The sequence below is a fragment of the Balaenoptera ricei genome, chromosome 6, assembly GCF_028023285.1.
Source record: "Balaenoptera ricei isolate mBalRic1 chromosome 6, mBalRic1.hap2, whole genome shotgun sequence".
Lineage (NCBI taxonomy): Eukaryota > Metazoa > Chordata > Mammalia > Artiodactyla > Balaenopteridae > Balaenoptera > Balaenoptera ricei.
The window spans coordinates 106143578-106169352 of record NC_082644.1 but is presented as its reverse complement, the minus strand read 5'-3'; the positions used below and the strand labels follow the sequence as shown (position 1 = coordinate 106169352).

At 48.8% G+C, this 25775-nt stretch overlaps 1 protein-coding gene across 3 annotated transcripts in view; it reads left to right on the top strand.

Annotated features, from left to right (window-relative positions):
* Positions 1-5069: 5069 nt before the first annotated feature.
* The window catches only part of ASTN2 (astrotactin 2), an 895599-nt gene continuing 874893 nt past the window's right edge, over positions 5070-25775 (top strand). For all 3 annotated transcript variants that reach the window (XM_059925469.1, XM_059925467.1, XM_059925466.1), the window contains exon 1: positions 5070-5508. In XM_059925469.1, the coding sequence (XP_059781452.1) occupies positions 5070-5508 (439 nt within the window). The remainder of the gene's footprint in view (positions 5509-25775) is intronic.

Genomic DNA, 25775 nt, shown 5'->3' with positions numbered 1-25775 from the left:
CTCCTGAAGTGGAGTTTGTGTTCTAGACATCATTTTGAAGCTTAAAGAAGAAAGACTGTTAAAAAAAATCACTAGAATCATGGAAATCTGGGAAGGGAGAAAAGAAGGAAGGAGGGAAAGAAGGAAAGGAGGAAGGAATAAAAGGAGGGAAGGAGGGACAGACAGACAGAGGGACTAGGAAAGGGTACAGGACTTGTACTCATTGTGGAAAACCAAAAGGATGGGTCTCCTTTCTTCACTGCAGAATTATGGCTAGTGCCTTATACAATACCTGTCTTAGACTTAAAAGTCAAGAAAGGCGTGATTATTCATTAACAAAATACTGATTTTGTGTCTCTACCCTATGTCAGCTACAGAGCTAGCTTGTACGAACAGGGTGGTAAGCAGGACCTACATGGCCTTTGATCTCTTTGAGTTCCCAGTCTAGAGGGGAAGACGCATCAAGGAAACACACTAATAAATGGACAATTATTAAAATATGTAATGAGTGCAATTAAAATATACATGAGGAGATATGAAAGGAAATAACAGGGAAGTCAGAGAGGAGCTAGCTTAAACTGGGGGTTTAGTCATCTTAGAGAAAGTGCTTTATTCACTAAGACTTACATGTAAATGAAAGGTAGCAAGGTGAAGTCTGGAGGGAGATCCCTCCAGGCAGAAGGAAGAACCTTTGGGAAAACACTGGGGACACAAGAGCTTGAAACATTCCAGGAACAAAAAAGAGGTGTATCTGGCCAGAACAGAGTGATGGTGCTGAAGATCTTGTCAAATGGGGCTGGAGAGGAAAACAGGGAGTGAGATCCCAGAAGATGTTTGGATTTACTTATAATGTTAATAGAACCCATTATGGGCTAGGCATTTTCACATATGTGATCTCATTAAATTCCCATAATGATCCTGAGAAATGGGTACTACTTTCCTCCTCTCACAAATAAGAAAATGAGGTCTAACAGGGGCATTATTGAGTGATTTAACCCAATAGGTAAATAGCAGAGATGATATCTCAGCCAAGCCTGTCTCCCCCCAATCCTTGCTTCTCCAAATACACTAGGCTGTCTCAGTCACGTGGTCTGAATAGATGGAATTTTTAAAAAACAGGATAGAGTAAGGTGGGGGAAGAAGGAAAGGAGAAAAACGTTACAAAACTACCTAGAAAGGCAAATATGAAATATTCAAGATGAAGCAAGAGGAAGCATTTGCTGGGGAGCTGGGGAGCTGGAAGGGGTTAGAAAGAACGAAAAGGAATTTCAGATCAGTGGAGTCAGAGATGGGGATATGTGGGGACCCTCTAGGAGACTAAATTACATCAGTCATGAACTGTAGCTAATTAAATCAATCATGAACTGTGACTTAGGAGGAGAGGGGAAGGGTGAGAAGAGTGGTACCACTGGCCACAAGACAGGGTATCAGAGTGTGAATAGGGAAGTCCTAGCATCCTGAGGGTAGGTGGGAAGGGTTGGGGCAGAAAGGTGGCGTGCTGTGGCAGAGAGAGCAAGGACTTAGGAGTCAGGCAGATGTGTGTTCCAACACTTGGTAACTGTGTGATCAAAGTCAAGTTTCTTAGCTTCCCTGAGCCTCAAACTCCACATCTATCAAATGGGGATAACAAGCCTCCCTCCAGATGTTGCTGGAATTAGACATCAAAACAGCAGTTATAATTTATTGAGCACCTACTGTGTTAAGCACTTTGCATAATGGTTTCTGAAGCCTCACTACCACCAGGAGGCAGGAATTGTTATCATCACTCATTGATGTTCTGCATAAAGTTTTGAAGCTGCAGAGTATGTGTTCAGAAATATGAGTTCTTTTCCTGTGGTTGTTCCCGATTCGACACTGCCTACTAGACAAAGTAGGTCCTCCTTCAAAATGAACAGCAAATTCCTTGCCTACCTTTTTTTGTCTTGTCTTCAATCTCTCCTCTCCCTCTCAATGAACTTCCTCCATTTCCCTTCATGAGCTTTGCCCTCGCTGCCTTCCATTTGTTTCCACTTTCTGTTCTCGGTCAGGTGTGTTAGTCACAAGCAACAGAGACCAATTCTGTTAATTTAAGCAGTAACAGAATTCAGTAGTGATATTACTCAGAATATCCAGGAGAGCACGGTATCTGGGCTGAAAGTCTGTGAAGTTGAGAGCTCCACTCCAAATCACATCACAGAACTGGCTGATGGAGCTACTGTTGTAGCTGCAGCCAGGCACCAAGAAGGCATTTCACACTTCTGACACCATATGACACTGGGCTCTGAGCAGCAGTGTTAGAACCATTTCTACTAGTGATGAAATCTGGATGTAACTGCCCCACCTGTTACCACTTTGGTCCCCAAGTGGATTCTGCCTAATTCCAGCTTCCTTCCCAGAATCTGGGGTGGGTGAATCTGATTGGTGAATTCTGAGTCACGTGCTCAAGTCCTAGATGCAGTGGAGGCTGAAAGTATCTGGAAATTGTCGCCTCTTCATGGGAGGTGGGCTGTGGCTTAGAGAGTAAAGCCCCCTCTAAGGGATTCATTCAGATGCTGAGCAGTTGCCAGGAATGCCAAATGGCAGATTTAACCCCATGCTGCTAGTCCTACATGGCTCAATTCCAATGCCACCTCCTCTGGGAAGCTTTCTTTGATTTCTCCAAGCATATGTTTCAGAGCACCTCATAAAAGAAACACATGTCTGTCTGTCTGCCTGCCTGCCTGCCTGGTAGCTGAGATATTTCTGTGCTCTCTCATCCCCACACCTCCCTCCCCATCGTTATAAACTCTCCAAGGGCAGGAGTTGTGTTTATGCATCTCTGCATCCCCTTATAGTGCCTGGTAGGAGCCCTAGATATTTGGTGGTGAATGAATGAATGAAAGTGTTAGTCTCATTCGACAGGCCTTTGTACCAGGGGTCCATGAAGGACTTGCACAGACTCTGCCTTACATAAGGGAGCCCTTTTTTCCTGGTGTGCACTTCTATAAATGGACTATGTCAGCATATTTGAAGAAAGGGGCATAGAAAATCAGAAAGCCCCATTGCAGAGGATAGTGGCGGATTGTAAGGGTACAAAGGAGAGACTGAGGGAGCCAGGGCGACATATTTTGGAGGGGTAAATGAACTGGAGCAGGCATCAGAGAGGCAGGAGACAATTTAGAATCAGAGGACTTGAAAAGCCAGATTTCCACACCCCCGCCCCCTCCTTGGGTTCACAGATTAGTAAACTGAGACAGGAGAAGCATACCTTACAAACCTCAGAGCTGAAAAAGACCCAAATGCACTCATGCAGATGTGCCTTTCACAACATCTTTGATAGGTGGGCTTTTCCAAGGTCACTGAGGACAGTGTGTTTCAGTGGAAACAGCCAAGGCTTTGGAGCTTGGAGTTCAGATCTTAGCTCTTGTGCTCATTAGCTGCGTGACCCTGGGAAGTCCCTTTACCTCCCTGACCTCCTGATCTCAGTTTCCTCATCTTGAAAATGGGAATCATAATACCCATCTCATTGGAGTATGTTTATGTATAAAAGTTAACATAGGTACATGTCTAGCACTTGGAGAATGCTTAATAAACAGTATAATTAAGTCCAAGTTCACAAAACAGGTTTTGATTTTTTCTTCTTTTGAGTCCTCTCCCTTTATCCAAAGTCATGAAAAAGTAAATAAAATGTGCTGGGAGAGGGGAAAAAGGCCTTTCCTATGAAGGGTTAAATACAGAAAGGAGAAAAGAGGCAGAAGAGGGAAGAGCTAAGATGAGAGAAGTTAATGCACGGAGGAGACCACACCAAAGGTGCAGACGGGCAAGAAATACCGGGAGATGGGAAATGGCTCACAAATAATAGGTAGGAAGCATTTATAAGATTAAAGTCAAGACAAGGTTAAGAATGAAATGAGTGGAGAGATGAAAGAGAGAACAGAGAGAGGAAAGATGAAGAAAAGGAGGGGAGTAGAGAAGGGGGGCCACTCAAGGTCCAGATTCCTGCAGAGGTGATGGCTCGCTGGGGGATACCAGGTATGTGGGTCAGAGAGAACCTGCCCAGGGCCAAAAGGCTGCCCTGTGTCCTAGGACCTAGGTTTAGAGCTCAGCTTGAATGCAGGAGAAAAACGACCGGGCTTGGGGGTGGGGTGGGGCGGGGCGGGGTTGAAGAGTCGGTGAACAGACCTCTCCCCCGGGAGGGGGATAGAGGATGTGGGAGCCCATGGGAGCCAGAAGCAGACAGAGTAGTAGGTCTCCATCTCGCACCCTTTTCAGGAATTTTACACGCAGAGCAGCCAAGTAGTGCTGTCCAGGTTGGGAACGGGATCCAGAAAAAAGCGCTGGCTTGCAGGGCGGCAGCTGGGGGCCAGAGCATCCTCCTGGAGTCAGTGCAGGAGGGTGGGGGCCTTAGAGGGTGGAGTTCGACAACGCTTTGTCCATTAGCTGTTGGTGCAACCTCCGAGGCCTGGGTAGATGGGAGAGGTGGGAGAAGGAATGCCTGAGTTGTGGGCAAGTGGGTGGGCAGGGGTCTCTAAGGCCACGAGGAATATTTCAGGGACTAGGAAAGGGCACAGGACTTGTTATTGCGCTTGAGGGGAGACAAAGTTGTCTTGACCATCCTCAGGCGCCCCTACCCCCCAGAAGGCGGGGTCTGGAGCAAGGTTGGGCTAAGGCGCGCCCCCAGGTGCAGCCTCTGGGTTGGGCCAGGGGTGGGGTAAAGCTGGGCGACCTGGGTTGAGCCCGGGGGAATAAGGGGAAGCACCCGGGGTCCCTAAGTCTTAGGAATTTGCAGAGGGGTGCTGTGGCTAAAGAATATTGTGAGGGCGGATTGGGGGATCCTGGGAAAGGAGAGGGGGCGACTGGGATTCGCACGAGGCTGGGCGGAGCCTCCGAGACGCTCGGGGTCTGAGTGGGGAGCCAGAGAAGGGGCGGGCGGCGGGGCCCGGGGAGGCGGCGCGGGGGGGGCGGGCCAGGGCCGATCGGGAGGCGGAGCCCGGAGCCGGGGGCTGCTAGCAAGCGGCTCCCACGGCTCCTTAGCTCCGGCGTCCTGGTTCGCTTCGGCGTCCGCCGCCGCCGCCGCTGTCTCTTCCTCCTCCTTCGCCACCGCCGCTCGCAGCACCGCAGCCCCTCCCGCCATGGCCGCCGCCGGCGCCCGGCGCAGCCCCGGCCCCAGCTCGGGGCTCTGGGGGCGGCTGAGGCTCGGCTTCCACCCGGCGCCGCCGCCGCTGCTGCTGTTCCTGCTCCTGCTGCCGCCGCCGCCGCTTCTGGCCGGCGCCACCGCCGCCGCCGCCTCGCGGGAGCCCGACAGCCCATGCCGGCTCAAGACAGTCACGGTGTCCACGCTGCCTGCCCTGCGGGAGAGCGACATTGGCTGGAGCGGCACCCGCGCCGGGGCCGGGAGTGGGACCGGGGCAGGAGCCGCCGCCGCCGCCGCCGCCGCGTCCCCGGGCTCCGCTGGCTCCGCGGGCACCGCCGCCGAGTCGCGCCTCCTGCTCTTTGTGCGTAACGAGCTGCCGGGGCGCATCGCGGTGCAGGACGACCTGGACAACACAGAGCTGCCCTTCTTCACCCTGGGTAAGGCTGGGCGCCGGCACACGCGGGGTCCCAGGGAACCGGGAGCCCCCAGGTGAAGCCAGACGGGTGGGGGCGCCCTGGGGATTCCCGCCCCGGGCTGCCCCGAGCGGGGTTGAGTGAGGGCAGCTGAGGGGCCCGGAGGGCGTACAGGTGGTTGGAATGAGTCTGGGGCAGTATCTGGGCGAGCGCGTGGCGGGAGACCGGGGGCGTGCCAACCCTCCCGCGGTGGGGACCTGTCCGTCCGTCTCTCAGTGCAGACCTTGAGCTCTGCCGCGATCCGTCGCTGACGCCGAAACCCCAACTGCCTGAGTGTGCTTGAGCTGGGGGCCGCGGTAGTCCCCCGCTCGGGAGCCAGGTCTGGGTCCAGCCGCCCACTGCTCCTGGGGCACGGCCACTGGCCGCCCGCGGTCACCGCCCCCTCGCTCTCGCCTCGGAGTCGTCGGCTCTGCTCTTCCGGTTCGATTTTCTCGAGAATGGGAGCGGAGTCGCTCCATGTAGAATCCCTCAGTCCGCATAAATTCGGCCTCCCGATGGGTTGGGTGACCTTGGCCAAGTCGCTTCGCCTCTGTGGGCCTCAGTTTTAGCCATCTGTGAAATGGGGCTGGGGAGGACTGAGTGATTTCCGAGCACTGGCGTTCGGAACCCAAGGTCTCCCTCCACTTTCAGATTCTCCCTCCATCCCCGTGGTCGCATTCGCCTTCCTACCCCCCTCCCGGCGGAGAGCACGTTTGTCCCCGCAGCTCACTCACTGGGCTAATAATAATAACTTAAAGGCTTGAAGAAGGAAGGGGAGAGGAAAAGGATGGGGGTGGGGGCTCAAACGTAAAAGTTAATCAGAAAGTTCGCCCGCAGCTTGCTGCCTGCTGGTTCCCAGCGCGAATCCCGGAGGAGTCGGCCCTTCCAGGTAGCTGTGGGAGGCGCAGCTGATTTCCCTGCCGGGTAATTGATCGCTTAATTATCTCGGAGAGCGTTTACAAAAATGTTGTTCCCCCTTAGCTCTCCCGCGCTCGCCGGTCTCTCTCTCCCCCCTCCCCTCTTGGGGGAGCGGGGTGCGATTGGTTGTCGGAGTCTGGCCAACAGCAGCTCCAGGAAGGCGCCGGGGGCTCGCGCCAGACTCCAGACCTCTTCCGCGGATCCTTGCCTCCTCGGGATCCGGCTCAGCTCCGGCACCGCGGGGGTGTTGGGCCTTCGATGTCAGCGCCTTTGGGGTCCCGGCTTGAACCTCTGAGGTTAACTCCTTGCTCGCCCGAGAAGCCCCAAAGAGTAATCAATGGACTAGACTCCTCTCTCCTGGGAGCCATAATATTTTTGATGTATTTTTGTGACGCCCCCTTCCCGCCCGCCCGCCGGCCGCTTCCCTTTCGTGCTGGCCGCCTTTGGAGACTTGAGCGAGTGCCAGGCCCTCTCCTGGTCTGAGCACGTGCCTCGGGTTTCTGGCCCCCGGGCTCTCCCCAGCTGGCTGTAACTTGAGCGTGCTGAGCTTTCTGGGATGCTAGGCGGGAGAGCGCCTTGCAGGTTCCCAGGGGACTTTCCGCGGCGGCGCGTCTGGCGTGCCACACACACGTTCAAGCATACACACGCGTGCGCGGACACACACATATGCACACACACATACACACACACCAAGAGCCATTTCCACGTGCACTCGTGGGCTGCCCATTTCCAAGTAAGGGGATGGGGGTGAAGATGGGGTTCCTTAGGGCGAAGAGCTAACCTTGGGCTCATGGCCAACTCCTATGACCCCGCCGCAGGGAAGGGTCCTTCGAGAGAAACGGAGGGTGTCCCTCACCACTTCCAATCCCAACCTTCTCCCTCCACCCTCGAGATCTCTCTACTCCCGGATGTCCGGAGAGGGAGGGAGTGGGGATCCTTCTAAATGGCTGTTCAAATGAGGGGGAAAGGGGGGGGAACATCCTTGGGTATGGCATGACTTGGAAGCGAGGACCCCAGAGCGTTTCAGTTTCCCTAGGATGTGGAGGACCTGGTCCAGCCAGCTACAGGAGTCGCTCCAGAATTCCTGGAGCTGGCAATCTCTGCGTTCTTAAACTTTGGCTTTCAAGAGGAAATGGGTACCCGGGAGCCCAGGGCAGGCTGAGTAAGGAACTGAGTGTGGAGCTGGAAGTGTCAAATCCCCCAGACCTGTGCTTCAGCATGAGAGTCTGCTGGTGATCTCCACTTGGAGGCTTCCGCCTTCTCTGACTCAGGCGGCTGAGCCTTGGCGGCTGGGGACCGCCTGCTGTGGAGTGGCAGGTGCCGTCCTCCTTGGAAGCCCCGAGCCCTTTGGGGAATCAGGTTCCTCCTCCTCCTCCTTCCCCAGCGCCCTGGACTGGCAAGGCACTCCTACCGGGGATTTGGCTAGCGGGGTAGTCGCCAGATGGCCGAGTACAGCAGGATCTGTGTAGGGAGGCGTGGGCTTTTTATTTGTGTTGTTCTCCCACTGTTTGTGTGTAAACACAGAGTGCACAGTGAGCTCTGGGAGGGCCAGGCTGGCTGAAAATGAGGGCGGGGGGGGGGGTACTATGAGTCATTTATGGCCGTATCTCCCCCTGGGTCCCCAGGCAGCCCCATCCCATCATCCCATCTTCAGACCTTCTAGACATCCTTGCCTAGTGTTTGTCTCTGGCGAGTTGGGTGAGTCTTTCACTACCAGGTCACCAGTTCAAGGGATTTGGAGATGGCTTGCGCCACAGATGCACATGCAAAGTCGGTAAATGCTGAATCCTGCCAATAGCGCGGTGTGTGGAGCCACCACTAGGGGGTGATAGTGTCTACCAAAGCCCTCAGGCCATGCTTTGGGTTGTGGGTCTAGAGTTGGTGGTGGTAAAATGTCCCTGGTGTGAAGGGGCGGTGAACAAACAAATAAAAGGTAGAGTTCCCATTCTACTCCAAGTCCAGCTGGGGAAGCTCAAAATTATTTTGCACACGCTGTCTACCATCCCTGTTCACCCAAGTCACCGACATACCTGGCCTTCCCTCCCTCCATTCTGCCTGCCTCTCTTGTTTGAATTATTGGCTCTGTAATTGGTAGTGCCCAGACTTAAAAGACTTTTCTTCAGGTCTTTTCCTCTTCATGTTTCTAATCTTCCCTTCATGTTCCAGCCTGCTTTATGTAGGTGGAAGTTTCCCTCCGAGGTGAAATACCCCCCAAGTTTCTATGTCTGGGCCTCTTCTTTAGAATCTAAGTCAGTGGTCCTGATAAAGTGAATTTCCTTGAAATTGATCAAGGAATAGCAAACAGTTGTTGAATCCTTAATGTGGTGCTCAGAGCTTTACTCTTGCCTTTTATTATTTACTCACATAAAATATATGAAGTGGGCACTGTTGTAATTTATTCCCATTTTACAGGTAAGGAAACATTCTTTAGAGAGGTCAGGTGCCTAGTCCAAGGTCTCACTTTGAGTAAATGCAGACCTGGGACTGGGATCTCAGCCCATCAGACACCTACATTCTTGGTAATTGCTAAACAGCCATCTTGAGCCAAATATGCACTGAAGGGCTGGTTACATTTATGTAGGGCATGGTGCAGGGTCCTGGAGAGGAAACATAACAATCAGCAGCACGGCAAGAACCTTTCTCAGGGGAGCTTTAGCTACATTGGTGCTGAAGTATGAGAGTGTGAGAGTGAGGCATGAGTTAAATGACCTCCAATGACCCTGCCAACTCAGAGTTCCATGACTCATGGGACGTCAAAGGGCATTCTAGGTAGCGGTGCCAGTGAGTGATGGATATGACACATTCTGTAACATCAGGGAGGGAGATATCTCTTTAGACTTAGAGAAAGCTGGGGATATTTCCTGGACAGGAAAAAAACAAAAACAAAAACCAAAACCGAGTGAGGTCATGGAGAATGGGCTGGAGGAGAAGTTGAATGCTCCAGTACAGCTTGGGGACTTGATGTTGCTTAGGACCTGGAACTCTCAGCTGTGGCCCGCTCTGACCTTGAACAAGTCATTTATCCCGGATCTTCAGTTCTTTGTGCAATAATATGTGGGGGTAGGTGAGCCCTAAAATAATCCTTCGGTGCAAAGATTCTATGAACTTGAAGTGTGCTGACCCACTCTGTAACTCCGACTAGCTGCTCTTGCTTTTCACTGTCTCCTTTCCTTTGCTGGTAATGTGGGGGTGTTGGGAAGGACTGACGGAAAAGAAAGAATTTGAATGGGAGCAACTGTCCGTGCAGGGCTTCTGAGGTGAACCCGCACATCACCCAGTTCTCATCTGCCCCCAGGCAGCTCCAGAGTCTGCTTGTGGATTTAGCTTTCAGGCCCACCGCTAGGGAAATGGCATCCTTCTTGCTGTGCTCGATAGTGGCCAGGCTGGACTGTTTACCATGAGCCTTGATTCAGCAGAAGGGGGAAAGGAGATAAAACTGAGGAACCACTCACTGTCAGCATCCGTTACTAATTTACCTTGTCCTGTAAATCACACAGGTGAGAAGTGTGCTCTATATTTGGGGGAGGGTGTGTGGAGAAAGAAAAACCATCCAGTAGTATGTTTTTAAATGCATCTGCATGAGCAGATCTGGCAGTGTCCTCAAGATCTGTCCTGAAAGGATGCTGTTGGCAGGAAGCTGATTGGTCTGGGTGGAAGACAAAGATGCTCTGAAGTGCCCACTTGGTCAGGTCTGCAAAGATTCCTTAAAATACAGACAAAAATGGACAGCAAAAGAGAAAAGCCCCCAGAAGGAGTGAGGGACCAGGCACAAGGTCAGAAAGGTTGCTAGAAGCAGGGAGTTTAGCCTAAGGACCGTCCACAAGGGCTGGAGAAGCTTTCTTCAAACGTCAACAGGGAATGAGGCACGTGCTTTTTTTTCTGTCTGATTCTAAGGAATGTCCTAAAGGTGCAAATACTAAGGGGATGGAGTACAACATGACAGGAGGATGTGTCCCTGGGAGCTGTCCAACAACCAAGCATTCTGACCTCAAATGATGACAGGGTCCACATGGGAGGAAGTCTTCAAGCAGGGACCACACAGCTATTTGGCAGGCATTTGGAGAAAGGACCAGAGGCATTGAGGCTATCTGCCCCTTTTGGTTTCTGCCTTGATTCTGAAGGTTGATGACAGTTATTAAGTGGGAGAAAAAAAACAGATACAAATAGTATAAGCTGGGTTTTCTGTAGGGATTTCTGACCACAGAATATTCATTAAAATCAATTCCAGTATTTTTTCCAGAATGGGTAAGAGCGAGCGATTCTGGGGTGGGTGAGAGGGCGAATTTGATGTTTTCAAACAAAGCTAGGCTTAAAAAATGTTATTTTCTCATTTGGGCTCCAGGTCCCTTATCACTAAAGTATTTCAGTAGCACTCAGACTTCAAGGTCCCGTCCTGCTCTGATGGTCCAGGTTTCTGGGATATTGTAAATAAAGGGGGGTGGGCGGCGGTTCAGTGGTCTCTGATCTGAGTTTTTCCCCCTTTTCACTCACTTCCCTTACTCCATCCCCACCCCTTTGCCAGTTCAGATCTGATGAACTCTATTTAACAATTAGGGCAGAGACAGATATATTATCTGCCCTCAGAAAGTACAATTAGCCCTCCGTAGCCATGGGTTCTACATCCGTAGTTTCAACCAACCGTGGGCCGACTGCACTATGCCATTTTATATAAGGGACTGGCACGTCCTTGGGTCTTGGAAGGGGGTGGGGTCCTGGAATCAATCTCCTGCAGATACCAAGGGACCATTATACTATGTTACTGAGAGGGTGATGGGGCAGGGTGAGAGGAGGATTCGTTTTAGCTGTTAGAGAGGCCCAGGTTGGGTCAAGGCCATCCAGATTTGCTGTTTCTGGGGGTCAGGAACACTAGCCATCAAGACAGCACAGCTCTGCGAGCTTTTGTGACCCAGCGCTTGATCATTATCCTGAATGGGGCCCTCAGGCTGCAAGATCATTCAATGATACTAATTTACAGCAAGTCCAGCAGCAGGTTTGCCTAGGCCCCTGGCAGGCAAAGCCTCCTACTTCTTACCTCCTTGCTTGGCTGTAAGCTAGGCGTTGGCTGCCATAGGATGGTGTGAACACGTGTGCTGGGGAGAGAGAAGGATGGAGAGTGACAGCGACTTCTTTGGGTAAAGCCATGAAAGCTGTTACCATGACCATCATCTCTGATGGCCTTACAGCATCACAGACTCTCAGAGCACATTGAATCTACCCCCTCCATTTAAATGGTAACACTGAGTCCCAGACAAGGGAAGTAAGCTACCTAAGGACCAGCTGTTCACACTTAAACCCAGTGGTCTTGAATCCCTTTCCATCACACTGACTACCAACACGTGGCTCTGGGTTAAATATGCCTCAGGTCTGCAACTTGGTTGAACATCATGAGGTGCACCAAGTCTCTCCTCCTCTCCCTGCGAAACAAACAAACAAAGAAACAAAAATCTAAGGAGAACGATATCCCTGGGGAAGTTGAATTTGTTCTCCTGCCCAAGGTATCCAGCTTGTTGGCTCCAGTCTCTCCTGAGAGCCTGAGCCAATGGGTTTTGTGCTGGGGAGGAGGGAGCCTCATTGCTTTTCACTCTAGCTGCCTTGAGGGTGATCAGAAGCCTGCTCTTTTCCAGAAAAAGAAAGAAAGAGTCAGATTTAACCTTGAGGTGCAGCAGCATTACGGGGATGCTTTCTTTGCAGGGCTGATACTTCCCCAAGTTCTCATACTGACCAGCTAGTGGCAACAGAAGATTAACTATAGCGAGAGAGAGCCGGCTTTTCTTTCCTCCCAGCAGAGCTTGCAGCCTCTCGGCCCCGGAGAAGGCAGGCGGTGCTGGGCAGGGCTCGCTCTCCTCTCACTGGCTGTTCACTGCCGTCTGCAGTTCTTTAGGACAACAGCCCCCAGGAAGACTGTTCTTTGGTTTGGAAGCGGGTGGGGTGGTGACAACCCAATGTAAGGTTCAGGACTGGAAGATTTCTAGCTTCCTTACTGGCATACTAGAGCGCGCAGGCGGCCCCTCTGTGAGTCGAAAATTGACAAGGATGTTGTATGTCATAAGCCATTAGGGTTTTCACCTGAGAAGGAACCCTTTCTCCATGCCCGTTGTCACGGCCCCTGGCAGGATCAGACGTCAACACTTCTCTCGACTACGATTTCAGCTGTTAACTCACTGGTCTATCTTCCTCTAGTCTTATCCTCTCTAATCCATCGTCTGTACTTGCAGACAGAGGGAGTGCATTAAAAGCCCAAATCTGATCATGGCCATCCTCTCCTAAAGCACTTCACTGGCTCCCCATAATTCTTAGTATGAAGTTCAAGCTCCTTATTGAGCTACAAGGTCCATGATCAGACGCTGCCCAGACTGTCCTATGCTAAGAAGCCTTCTTTCTTGTTCTGTAACTCTGCCCCAAAGGCCCTGGGAAAATTCCTTCTTACCTTGCAAGGCTGAATTCAACTATGAACTTACCTTTGAAGCCTTTCCTGACCTCTTGGCACGAAAGTTGGACACTCTGGGCCTTGGTGCCCACTAGCGATATAAAGACTGGTGTAACAGTGGCTGGTCCCTTAGAACTACTGAGCGCCTACAACATGCTAGGCACTGCTCCAGCCACTTAAGATGTATGGAGAACAAAAGACATAGATTCCTGTGTTCAGAGAGCTCATATCCAGGAGTACGTGTATATATGCATGTGTGTGTGTGTGCATGTGTATGTGTGTTGGGGAGAAGATGATAAACATAATAGATGGGAAAATTATGTGGTATGTGAGGTGATAGATTCTATAAAAAAAAAAAAAAAAAGGGCAAAAAGAAAATGAACATTGTTGAGGTGAGGAAATCAGTTTTAATATTAAATAGGGCCAAAGGATTGCTTACTGAGATTATAGGATTGGACCAAGACCTGAAGGCCATGAAGGCGTCACCAAGCAGATACGTGGAAGAGTATTCCGGGCAGAGAACGGCTCCAGCAAAGAGCTCACTCCAGAGCACACGTGGGGCGTTCAAGGGCCAGCAAGAAGGCCAGCACGGCCGGAGTGGAGTGAGTGGGGGGGACAGGACAGGATTTAGGCTGTTACTGTGAGTGCCATGGAGAACCAGGCAGGACGTTAAGCAAAAGAGTGTCCGTAACTGACTTCTGTCTCCAAGGAATGACTCAGGCTGCTCTGTAGAGGAGCAAGGATGGGAGAGGAAGGTCTGTAGGAGTCTGTTCAGGTGAGAGATGACAGTGACTTGGGGCAGAGTGAGAGCAGAACTTCACGTGTTTCTCTGTCTGTCTTGTGCCGCTTGCCTGAAGAGCTCTGCAGGCAGAGAACATCCCTCCTTCATCTCTGGGGCTGCGGTGATACACCCTGTGCTTGGCACACCCTAGGTGTTCAGGGCATCTTAGATGACTAGAAACTTAGGTTTGCCAAGTCTCATCTCAGAATCCTTACTGTGCAGAACTGGAGAGGTGTTGAAATTCCAGTCCTCTGTTAAGGCTGAGCTGGAATGCCACCTCTTCCATGAAACCTTCCCTCTTCTGAGCTTCCACAGCTACTGCCTCTACGTTCTCCTGCCTCCTTATTATTCTGGGGTGTTTGTAGGATGAGGAATGAGACCAGTTTGATTAGAGGAAAAAGAGTTGGGTTTAGGGAAGACCTTTTCTTGAGAATCATGGAAGCCAGCTAAGGGATTGGCACCTTTGCATCGTGCCAAACAGAGAGGCACTGAATGTCTGGGGGGGAGAGGATCCATCATGGTGTTGGGACCATCACCTGCCATAAATGGTAAGAATTTAGGACATTTTCTAAACGAAACCCTTTTATATAAAGATGGAGAAGTCAAGGTCACCATAGCAAGGCGGTGGTGGAGCAGGAACCAGAGCCAATCTATTGACTCCCAGTCTGGTGTGCCTTCCTCCCACCTTAGTCCAGGCCACTGGGGGTGGGGGGAGCTGGTATGCTGGACTTCACCCTTCTGGCATGGGGTAGGCTATGAAGAAAGCAACCATTCATTGAACGCTTACTAGGCCCTGGATGCAGTGCTGGCACGTCTGTTATTGCATTTCCTTCTTTCCATAGTGCTGAAAGACAGATAGGATTCATCCCATGTTATAGGTGAGCACGGAAGCTCAGAGGAGTTAAGAAACATACCCAAGATCACACAGCTCTCATACAGCTGAGCTGGGTCCTATCCCAGGTGTGCCTGGTTCCAAACTCCATGCTCTCTCTGCCTTCCATACGGCGCAGAACTAGGAGTGCTCTTGAGTTTTCACCTCTTTGACAACCTCTTGTATTTTTTCTCTCTTCCTCGTCTCATTACCGAGAAGTTGCAGACGTTTCTTATAGAGGAACTTCAGGTGTGACAGCCTCACAGGCCTGAGGGACTGAACACCTCATTTCTGGGCTGCCAGGAGCTGACTCAGCATCTCCCCAGGCCCTGTCGCCCCTTGCTGGTTTGCCAGCAGAGCACCGGGCCTTGTCTCATCTTCTCTAGATGTCACTCGTTTCCCCTGGACTACTTGCCAAGCAAATTCCGATGCTGCCGTGCCTTCTTCATTTTCCTCCTTCCTCGCTTCCTCTTTCCCTCTCTCCTTCCCCTTCCTTCTTCCCTTTCCACTTCCTTCTTCTCCCAGTGCTTAGGGAATTCCCACCTTCTGCTGGGCACACTGTTACACTAGGGGACCTATTACCTAGACCTTCCAGGAACTTAGAGGAGCTCTACATTCTTTTTCTAGAAATTGTCAAGCATCTGTTATCTGAGATGCAGCCCGTTTGACTAGGTGAACTTCCTTGTCACTCCTCCCCTTCATCCCAAGTTGACTTTTGTCCCCTAGTGCTTCTCAGCAGCATTGTGCAGTTTTTATGCTCCTACCTTGAAAATGGAATTTATATTACATTATCTATACATATGGGATATATATATAATAATATATAATATTTATATATATATATTATAATGCTATGAAAGTCCTAATAAATAGTGTATAGTTCTCCCAGAATATTAGAACTGGGTAAAAGAATGCCTTTGAGATCCAGCCCAACTCCCTCATTTACCTAGCAAAAAGAAGTACATTTGCAAGGTCCCACAGCTAAGCCATGGCAAAATCCAGTCTGTAGCCCAGCTCCTCTGACTGGGTGTGCCAGCTCTGAAGACCCAAAGCCCTGGGGCTGCACTACTCCCTAACTGTAGACCTCTGTATGCCCATGGAGAAAGTGAAGGTGACACAGCAGGTGTTACTCACACTAAAGCCGTATGATCCTTGCGGAGACAGTGTGTGCAGAGCACCTAGCACAGCGTCTGGCACTGTTTGTGCTCCGTGCCTCTTAGCCACCTGGAATCCTTTTTATGGAAGGAGGTGGAGGTACGAATAACTAATGAATGCAAATTCCCTTTCCCTTCCCCCTCTTTCCACTCCAGCATGCTGGCTTTGGCCTCTGCCCTCCCTCCCTCTCTCCCCACCAGCGAGGAGAAAAAGGATGAAATTGACCATTGATCTCTGCTCCCTCTCCAAGAGCAGGGGGAAGCGGTGGGGTGGGGTGGGGGTGGGGCTCCCAGGTTGTCTGAGGACAGTTTGGCCAGAAAAACTCGGAAAGCTGAGTCTAAGGCAGGCGGGTCTTGGGGGAGGCAATCGGGGCAGAACCGTCTCCCTTCTGGTGGCTGCCTACTGACAAAGCCTTGCTCTCAGGCCCCGGGGGAAGTCACGAGTGGCTTTGCAAGCAGCCGCAAAGGGAAGGAGCATTTCCATTGGCAGAATCCGCAGTAAAGAGACTTCCAGTCACACTCATAGCTGCATTTGGGGGAATCATTTCGGTGGTGGCTGTGGGCTGAGGAGGGAAGGAGGCAGGGCGGCAAGGAGAGGCATGGAGACGTCTATCTCCTTGCAGGAGCTGAGAGCGCCAATGAGAACCAGGTACCAGATGCCTAGGGACTCTTGGGGAGCTGGGTGGGTCCTTGCACAAATATTCTGGACCACCTACTTCCATCCAGATGGACAGAACCCCCTTCTCAGGAGTCCCCTTGGGAGGCTGCAGGCTTGTTCTCTGCTGCCTTTGCTCTGATTACCTGGGTTACTCTTTTCAAGGCTTCACAGCCGGCAGCAACTTCCTAGGCTTCTGGGATTTGTCACTGGGAAAGGTCCCAGATTATTTAACCCAGTTTTTCCCAAAGTTAGCGACTCCTCAGAATCACCTTAGAAGCCAGGTTTTTCCTTCCAGACCAGTGGAAGCGCCTGGGAGGGGCCTGGGAATCTGTACTTTAAGAAGTGTACCAAATCCTTGGTGTGTCCCTGGACACCCTGGGTGCAGTGGTCCTGGGTATCTCTTCGGCCTCACCTCCTGACGTTCCCCATGGCACTTGGGGCTCTAGCTTCACTGATGACTGGCAGATTTCTGGGGGGAGCCAGGCATATTCCCCCTACCTGACTCCTGAATTGAAATGCTGTTTTCTCTGCTTATAATGCTCTTCTGGGTTCTCATTCACCTGGCCATCTCCTAGCCTTAGCTCAGCTATTAACTCTTCTGAGGAACCTTTCTTTCTCCTCCAAGGCTACCCCCCCCTAGTAGGGTTGGCATATTTTGTGAACAAAAATAAATGCAAAAAATAAAGTGCCGGATGTCCAGTTGAATTTCAGACAATGAATACTTGCTCAGTATAACTACATCCCATATGTCCCATGCAATATTTGGGATGTAGTTATGCTAAAAATGACTCTCTGATGATCAGAAATGCCAATTTAGCTGGACAGCCAGTATTTTATCTGGCAACCTGCAGGGACCCTGTTTCTCTGCTGTCAGGAATCATATTACCAATGTGTGATTTGTCCCCCAAACCTGCTCTCCCCACATCCCTTCCATCTCAGGAAACCAGACTACCATTCACCCAGTTATTCAAGCAAAGGAATCATCTTTGATATCTCCCTTCCTTTGCCTCTCTCATTCTTTCAGTCAACCAACCTTGTTGGTTTTACTTCTAAAATGACTCTCAAAATTCTTCACTTCTCATGATGTCCTACTGCCATCACCTTTGTCCAAGCTCACTTGGGCTATTACCTCAGTCTCCTAACTGGTCTTCCTGCTGCCTCTCCATCCTCCTTATCCTTTCTTTATATTTTTTGATATACAGCACATGGGCCAAATCCAGCTTGCTGCCTGCTTTTGTGTGGCCTGTAAGTCTATTTAGTTGTTTAAATACTTGAAAAAGTCAAAAGAAGAATAATATTTCGTGATATGTGACAATTATATGAAATTCAAATATCAGTGTCCATAAATAAAAAAGATTTATTGGAACACACTCACACTCATTCCCTTGTGTATGTATTGTCTGTGGTTGCTTTTGCTTTACAACAGCGGAGTTGAGTAGTAGCAACAATGAGTATCTGGCCCACCAAGCTTAATATATTTCCTAATTGTTCCTTTACAGAACAAGTTTGCCAGCCCTGCTGTATACAGTAACCAGAGTGATCTTTTTCAAAAAGCAAATTGGATCTTGCCACTCTCTTGTTTAAAGCCTTTAAATGCTTCTCATTGCTTTTAAGATAAAATCTTAATTCTTTTTCACAGTCTAGAAACTTTAAAAAATGTTGCCTTTTTCTCTGGCTTCATATTTCCTTTTCTCATAGAACTCAAGTCACCTCCTCCAAGAAGTCTTCCCTGACCAAAGCCTTCCCTGGTACACCGTCCCCCTCATAGCTTTCTATCCCGTTTATTAAAAAAAAAAAAAAAAAAAAAAAAAAAAAAAAACCCAAAAATTTTATCTGGCAGCTCCTTGATGGTAGGGAATGTGTGTTGTTCAATTTTTTTTTTGCTCTTCTCCACTATATAATGCATTACGCAGCACATAGTAGGTGCTGAGTAGATGTTTCCTGACCAAATGAATGACACATGGGCAGTGGTAGGGGTGGTAGTTTGTGAACACCATCTTACAAGGTAGCCGCCTCATTGTGTTGTTCTGTTGCTTATCAGGAGATTGCTATCAGGATTCCAAGAGCTAAAGTTTGTAGAGCATGTAGACCAGTGCCCACCACTCAGCAAATGCCATCTAGGTGTCTGTTAAATAAACAAAGATAAACAGACCTATACTTTAATCCCTAGGACACATCCCCTCCCCACTTTATTTGCAGTTGGAGCATGTTTAGGGCAATTCACAGGAAGTCCTGTGAGTAAAGACCTCATGGAGCCAGGGGGCAGGGTCATCCGGTGGCTGGAACTAGGAGCCAGGGGTCCTGGGGTTTGGTCCCAGTTCTGCTGGTGTCTGTGGTCAAGTCCCCTTCCACTTTCTGGGCTTCCTACCGTTTCTCACGTGATGAGATTAAAACAAGTGATATTTGAGGTTCTTCTCAGCCCCCTCAGCTCAGCAGGAGCCCAGGAGGGTAAGAAAGATTCCCTTTAGGAGCTTCTGAGGCTGGAAGCTCTGCTGCAGCAGGATAAAGCCGACTCCCTCCCTTCCTTCCTCCATCTCTGCATCCTTTCTGGGGCGTCTGAAGATCAAACCCTCAGCTCTGAACCCAGGTGCAACTCAAATTTTTAAGCCCAGTCTCACACTAATTTGTTCAGGCACCTTCTTCAATTACTTTTTCTCTAGCCTTCCCCAGGGAGGGAGACTGGAAGAAGCTGACCGCCCAAAGTAACCAATTACTTGTCTGCCAATAGCAGGACTCCTACCGTCCCTCCCTCCCTCCTTTTCTTTCTCCACTTTATTCTGCTGGCCCGTAAACCATCTCCAAACTGCAGAACACTCCAGGGAATGGCCCCAGTTCACCTGCCTCCCCCCCCCCCCCCCCCCGCCCCGGCTCCCAGCTGGGGAAGAGAAGGTAGCCCCTCCCCCAAGAGAGACAACAGGTGGGAAGGCTGGTGGCCGAGAAGGGGCAGCTGCGGATCTTGGAAAGCCAAGCGGGTTTTGCAAGCCTGCTAAATACCAGACTGTGCTAGATTAGAGGTGAATGCTTTGGGCTCTAGTCCTGTTTCTGCCGTCTACTTGCTGTGGCCTCAAATAAATGACAGTTCCTCTTTGGGCCTCAGATAAGATTAAGTGAATATTGTCAGAGCCATCTGTCCTTCGGGTAGGTGGGGAAGATTGGACTGCATAAGATACTCCATGAGAGAGGAGGAACCTTCCGGACCTGTCCACTACTGGAATCGCAGGTGTCTAGAGCTGTGCCTGTCACATAGTAGGCACTCAGTAACTATTAGTTGAATGAAGGAATGAATAAATGGAAAATGTGTGTGATCAGACATTGCTAATCAACTTAATCACAGCTTCAGATGCCTCATCAGTGACTAGGATCAACTGGGGTTTGCATGGATGATGAATTCTGTTCACGTTCCCTGGACTCAACCAGTTCACCCAAAACCTGTGGTTCACCTTAAGTTCCCCTTGCTTGGAGCTAAACCCCTTCAGTCATTATTCAGTCGTTCTTCCATCCCAGACGTTGTGCTGAGTCCCTTGGGGGCACAGAAATGCAGGGAGTTCACAAACTATTGGGATAATAACACCTGAACTTTTTGATTAAAAAAAAAAAAACAAAACCTCCCTTTCATGGGTATTTTTAGCATCTCCATATTAGGGATGAAGATGTAGCCATTCAAAGAGATCAAGTCAGTTGCACAAGGTCACATAGTAAATGGGATTAGCTGTATTTATTTTTTAAAAGGAATCTTCGTATCACTCTCACAAATGGAACACCAGAATAACTTGCTATAAATGGAAGGTAGCCTGTAAAACTTAGCGTAGTGTCCATGTGCCGTCTAAATTAATCTCTCATACCACACTTTGGGAAACATGGATTTAACCCAATCGCTGAGAAAAAGATATTCATTTAAAATTTAAATTTTGTCCACTTAATTGTGAGATTTCCTTTAACGTATACATTTAAATAATATCTTTCCTGCCTCATAACTCCTACCCATATTTTAAGATCCAGCTTGAATGTGCCTTTGCTGCTTCCAAGATGACTTTCCTGGCTCCCCCGAGAACAGTTATCTCGCAAGCACTTTGTATATTCACTGCAGTCCGTATTTTCATGAAAATATTGTGATTGTTTAATTGTCTGTCTCTCTTGCTAGTCTTGTAAGCTTCCTGAGTTAAACATCATGTCTCTTTAATATCTGTAACTCCAGCAATGAGTGCATACATACTTAGTAAATTTTTAACCTTAATTTTAGGTTTCAACAAAAGGAATGCAAGCTTGTTGTAGTAACAAATTCAAACAATTCAGGAATATTATACGGGAAAAAGTGAAAGTCTCTCCCCCGCCCAATCTCATTCCCCAGAAGTGATCATGATGAAGAGCTTGCTGGCATCCTAGTGAAATGTAGAATAAGTATGTGCCTGACCAACCACCTTTGGTGATGCGACAGAGAGGAAGTGACTTGTCCAAGGTCATCCGGCAAGTTTCTTGCAAGCAGCTCAGGGATATTAATGAAACCATCTTTTGTTAGGGCATTGGTTTTTCAAACTGGGTTCCATGATAGATCTGGGGAAGATGAGTCGCTCTGGGCTTCAGCTAAAGAGACGCTCCAGTATTAAGCCAGCTCCGGGTCCCAGAATCTACTTGCATACTTGCAGATTCCTTCCAGACCACAGGCAGGGAGTCCTCTTCTTGACTGACCCTATGTAAATGTATATATATATATATACACACACACACACATATATAATGTGTGTTTATATATGTATATATACAAACGTGTGTATGTATATACGCACACACATATATATACACGTATGTGTGTACATACATATAGATACATATGAGAGATAGAGAATAGGATAATGATTCTTCTCTCTGCAGAACTAAAAGAAGAAGCTGAACCCAGCAAGGGAGGAGCCAGAAAGGAAACAATTATCACGAGTCTGGGGTGGGTGTCTCTTTCTTTCTGGCACAGTATTTGACATGATGGGTAAAGCAGTTCTTCTTTTCTTCCTTAAATTATTTTCTCACTTGAGTGGGGAGACAGACTAGTCAGGAGAGGGTTACCTGGGCTTAGGTTGAGTTGCTTCCTTTAGAAGCCCTCGTTTATGAAGCCATGTAGATTGGCAGCTGGTCGAGTTAATAGAAAGAGTGTATTAAAGCATGGAATCCTAAATAAATAATAATGCACATAAAACGTTTCCTTTTTAACTTAAAATTCGTAAATGTGTATACGTTTGCCAATGATTTGATGTAGGCCCAGGGCCTCTTCTTCGAGTCTGGGTCAACTGATTGGAATTCCATGTCATCTTTCTTGTATAAGCCATGCTCATAATGTTCCGAATATGATCTCCAATGTTGGTCTCATTAAAGGGGACTGAGAACTTAAAGATGCTTGCCAAGTAATTCTTCTAGAGTTTTATGATTCCTTTCTAAATTTTTATAGTTGTCACACCTGACCTAACTCAATAGCAATATTTAAGTGACTTTATTTTTATCGTAAGATCAGCTCAGTCCTCCTAGAAGCCACTTTCGTTTGACGCTCATAAATTTTTAATCTGCACAACATTTCATTATATTTTAGAGTTATGAGAAACACAACAGGCATAAACAGGTTTGGGAAACTGGCTCTGTAAAAATGCAGCTGGCGGTCAGTGCAGAGAAGCCTAGCTGAAAGCTTTTTTTAAAAAATTAATTAATTAATTAATTATTTTTTGGCTGCGTTGGGTCTTCGTTGCTGTGCGCGGGCTTTCTCTAGTTGCGGCGAGCGGGGGCTACTCTTCATTGCGGTGCGCAGGCTTCTCGTTGCGGTGGCTTCTCTTGTTGCGGAGCATGGGCCCTAGGCGTGCGGGCCTCAGTAGTCGAGGCTCACGGGCTCTAGAGCGCAGGCTCAGTAGTTGTGGCGCACGGGCTTAGTTGTTCTGCAGCATGTGGGATCTTCCCGGACCAGGGCTCAAACCTGTGTCCCCTGCATTGGCAGGCGGATTCTTAACCGCTGTGCAACCAGGGAAGCCCACTGAAAGCTTTTGAAATTTATACATGTTTCAGGTTGACAGAGGCATTAATGTCACAGAAATTTTAGTGGTTGAGCCATTAGATAGCACTCTGCCCAAAAACCCTTATTTAAAGAAGAAGAAAAGGGGACCCACTTGCACTTTTGGGAGGAATGTAAATCTTTGCAGCCACTATGGAAAACGGCATGGAAGTTCCTCAAAAAATTAAAAATAGAACTACCATATGATCCAGCAATTTCACTTTTGGCTATTTATCTGAAGAAAATGAAAACAGTAATTCGAAAAGGTATATGCACTCCTATGTTGATTGCAGCATTATTTACAGTAGCTGAGATATGAAAGCAACCTAAGTGTCCATCTCAGGATGAATGGATAAAGAAGATGTGGTTTATACATACAATAGAATATTATTCAACCATAAGAAAGAAGGAAATCCTTCCATTTGCAACAATGTTGGATGGACCTCCAGGGCATTATGCTAAGTGAAATAAGTCAGACAGAAAAAGACAGATGGTGTATGATATCACTGATATGTGGAATCTAAAAACACCAAACTCATAGAAACAGAGACTAGCATGGTGGTTACTGGCGGGTGGGGGAAATGGGGAGATGTCGATCGAAGAGTACGAATTTCCAGTTATAAGATGAATACATTCTGGGGATCTAATGTACAGCATGGTGGCCACAGTTCACAATACTGTATTATGTCCTTGAAAGTTGCTAAGAGAGTAGCTCTTAAATGTTCTCACCACAAAAACAAAATGGTAATTATGTGACTAGATGAAGGTGTTAGCAAATGCTCTGGTGGTAATCATTTTGCAATATATAGTTGTATCAAATCAACACATTGTATAGCTTAAACTTACACAGTGTTATGGTCAATTGTCTCTCGGTAAAACTAGAAACTTTTTTTTTTTTTTTTTTTTTTTTAAAGATGGGAAAACTGAATCCCAGACCTGTGTCAGGAACTAAGGTCAGTTAGGCTCTTGGAGTTCATGGCCCCTCCTGGGACTCCCCAGCAATTGTCATGATGCCCCCTTCCTTTTGGGTGGCCTCTGAAGGGAGGCACCCCTACACTTCCCCTGTTTTACAGATGAGGAAACTGTGGTTCAGATACTGAAGTGACCTAGCATGGGATGCAGAGCCCGATGGAGCTGCAGTTCAATTCCCAGATCAGGCCAACTTCCTGCATGCCATGCCGAATATCCCTTTGCTCAAGGGTAGTTTTTCAATATCTTTTAAAATAATTAGGTCTTATCAACTATTTTTTTCCACCTATGACCACTCCTTATCTTTCCTTCACTTCAGGAGGGAATGAGAACAGGGGTTCCACTTCAAGTCCTCTTTGTCCTCACCCCAGATCTTTCTATAAAGGCCCAGCTTTACAGGGGATCTTTGTAACTCTGTCCATCCCTGAGCCAACATTGCAGGCCATCCAGATTTAGAACTCTCAGGGCCCTCAGGCCTATCCAGACCAGCCCTCTCATTGCACAGAGGGAGACCCAGGCCCAGGGGAGGCCAGTACCTTACTAACGTCAAGGGGCGGGGGCTGCTTCTGAGTGCAGACCCCAGTCCCTTCACCTCCACTGGGCTGCCTGCATGGCCCTGGGCCTCCCAGCATGCCTACCTGCTGGGTACGGTTGGTCAGGTAACGAGAGGGCAGTGTGTGTGTGTGTGCAGGTTGCCAGGAGTTTCCGTGCTTTATAAGGTGCACAGTATAATTCAGTATAAAAACCCATTTTGGGGATGTCTTGCCCCGTAAAATCTCCTCCAGCAGGAATGGCTGGGAATTTGTTTTGACTTCCCTAGCACATGTTTTTTTAAATACCTTCTCCATCTCATTTTGCTCTTTGTTTCCTTTTTTCCTCCGAGTTCTCTTTGGATGATATGCCCGTAGTGGCTTATGAGGGGACACGGTGGGGATGACACTGGGGGAAGGGATCCTGCAGTATAGGTTAATGGGCTGGCAAATCGTTGTGAAAAAGCTCACCTTTCTTGGATGATTCTGTCTCTGCAAAGACTTTGGCTCAGGACATGACTTCAGGGAACTGCCTTCAAGAATTATAATCAGACTTTTAGATGTCATTCTTTTTTTTTGTTTGTTTAATTAATTTATTTGTTTTTAAAACTTTTGGCTGCGTTGGGTCTTTGTTGCTGCGCACGGGCTTTTCTCTAGTTGCGGCGAGCGGGGGCTACTCTTCGTTGCGGTGTGCGGGCTTCTCATTGGGTGGCTTCTCTTGTTGCAGAGCATAGGCTCTAGGTGCGCGGGCTTCAGTAGTTGTGGCCTAGGGTGCAGGTTCAGCAGTTGTGGCACATGGGCTTAGTTGCTCCGTGGCATGTGGGATCTTCCTGGACCAGGGCTCGAACCCGTGTCCCCTGCATTGGCAGGGTTCTTAACCACTGCGCCACCAGGGAAGTCCCGAGATTCAGTTTTAAAGAAAGAAATTCACAGAAATTTACTTAAGACACACCAAGGTTTGTTAATAAAAATATTGCTTCTTAGGCTTTCCTTTGCAAAGCCTGATACATCTTATAGTCTGGGATGTCTTAGGTTAATCCATTAATGACACTTACTGGTAGGAATTCCAGGTCCTTGATGGGTCATTTCTCAGCCATGCCTTTTCTTCCCATCTTAATCCCCTCCCTCCCTTCCCAGAGCAGGTCCATCCCATAGCTGGGACTTAGAAAGAGCAGTCCCAGGAGTTCTCATTTCCTGGGAGACAGGTGTGGAGAGACCTGTCTGACACGAATGCACAGGTTTGCGCTTCCATTGTTGCTTCCTGGAAGATTTGTGAGTGTTTCTTGGAGAGAGAATTCCTGAAAACTCTGCCCTGTGACTGATGGGATGAGAATGGGATACAAGGGTCTCTCTTTTTTCTCTTGCCCCATCCTTTTTCCTTCTTCTCTTTTCCTCCTAAGTTTCTCTTCATGTCCACTTTCTCTCTTCTCTCTTGAACCTCTTTTCTCTCTTCTTTGTCTTTCTCTCCTTTCTTCTCTTTACTACTCTTAATGTCTCTTTCCTTCTTTCTCCCTACCTTGCTGTGTGTGTGTGTGTGTGTGTGTGTGTGTGTGTGTGTGTCTTCCTCCTTGTATCTCCATGCCTCTCTTAACCTTTCTGTCTGCTCCCCACAGCCTTGAGTTCTCTTAAGAATTCCTGAGCACAAGTCCCTCCTGTCTGCCTTCCCTGATCAAGCCCCTTGTTGACCAACATGGAGCCGTGCACAGCTCAGAACTGGCTACCTCTGGTCTTCACCTCTGGCCCAGAATGGTATTTGGAGTGGAGACCAGAGGTGCGCGGGGTATTGCAGGGTGCAGGTCTAGCTTGCTTCTAGTGTCAGGGCCTCCCTCCTCCTCCTCACAGGGCTGCCTCCTTGCCTGGCCCTGTTGTCAAATGTGATTCCAAATGTCCTGAATGAGTTTAGAGGCCTCGATGACCATTTG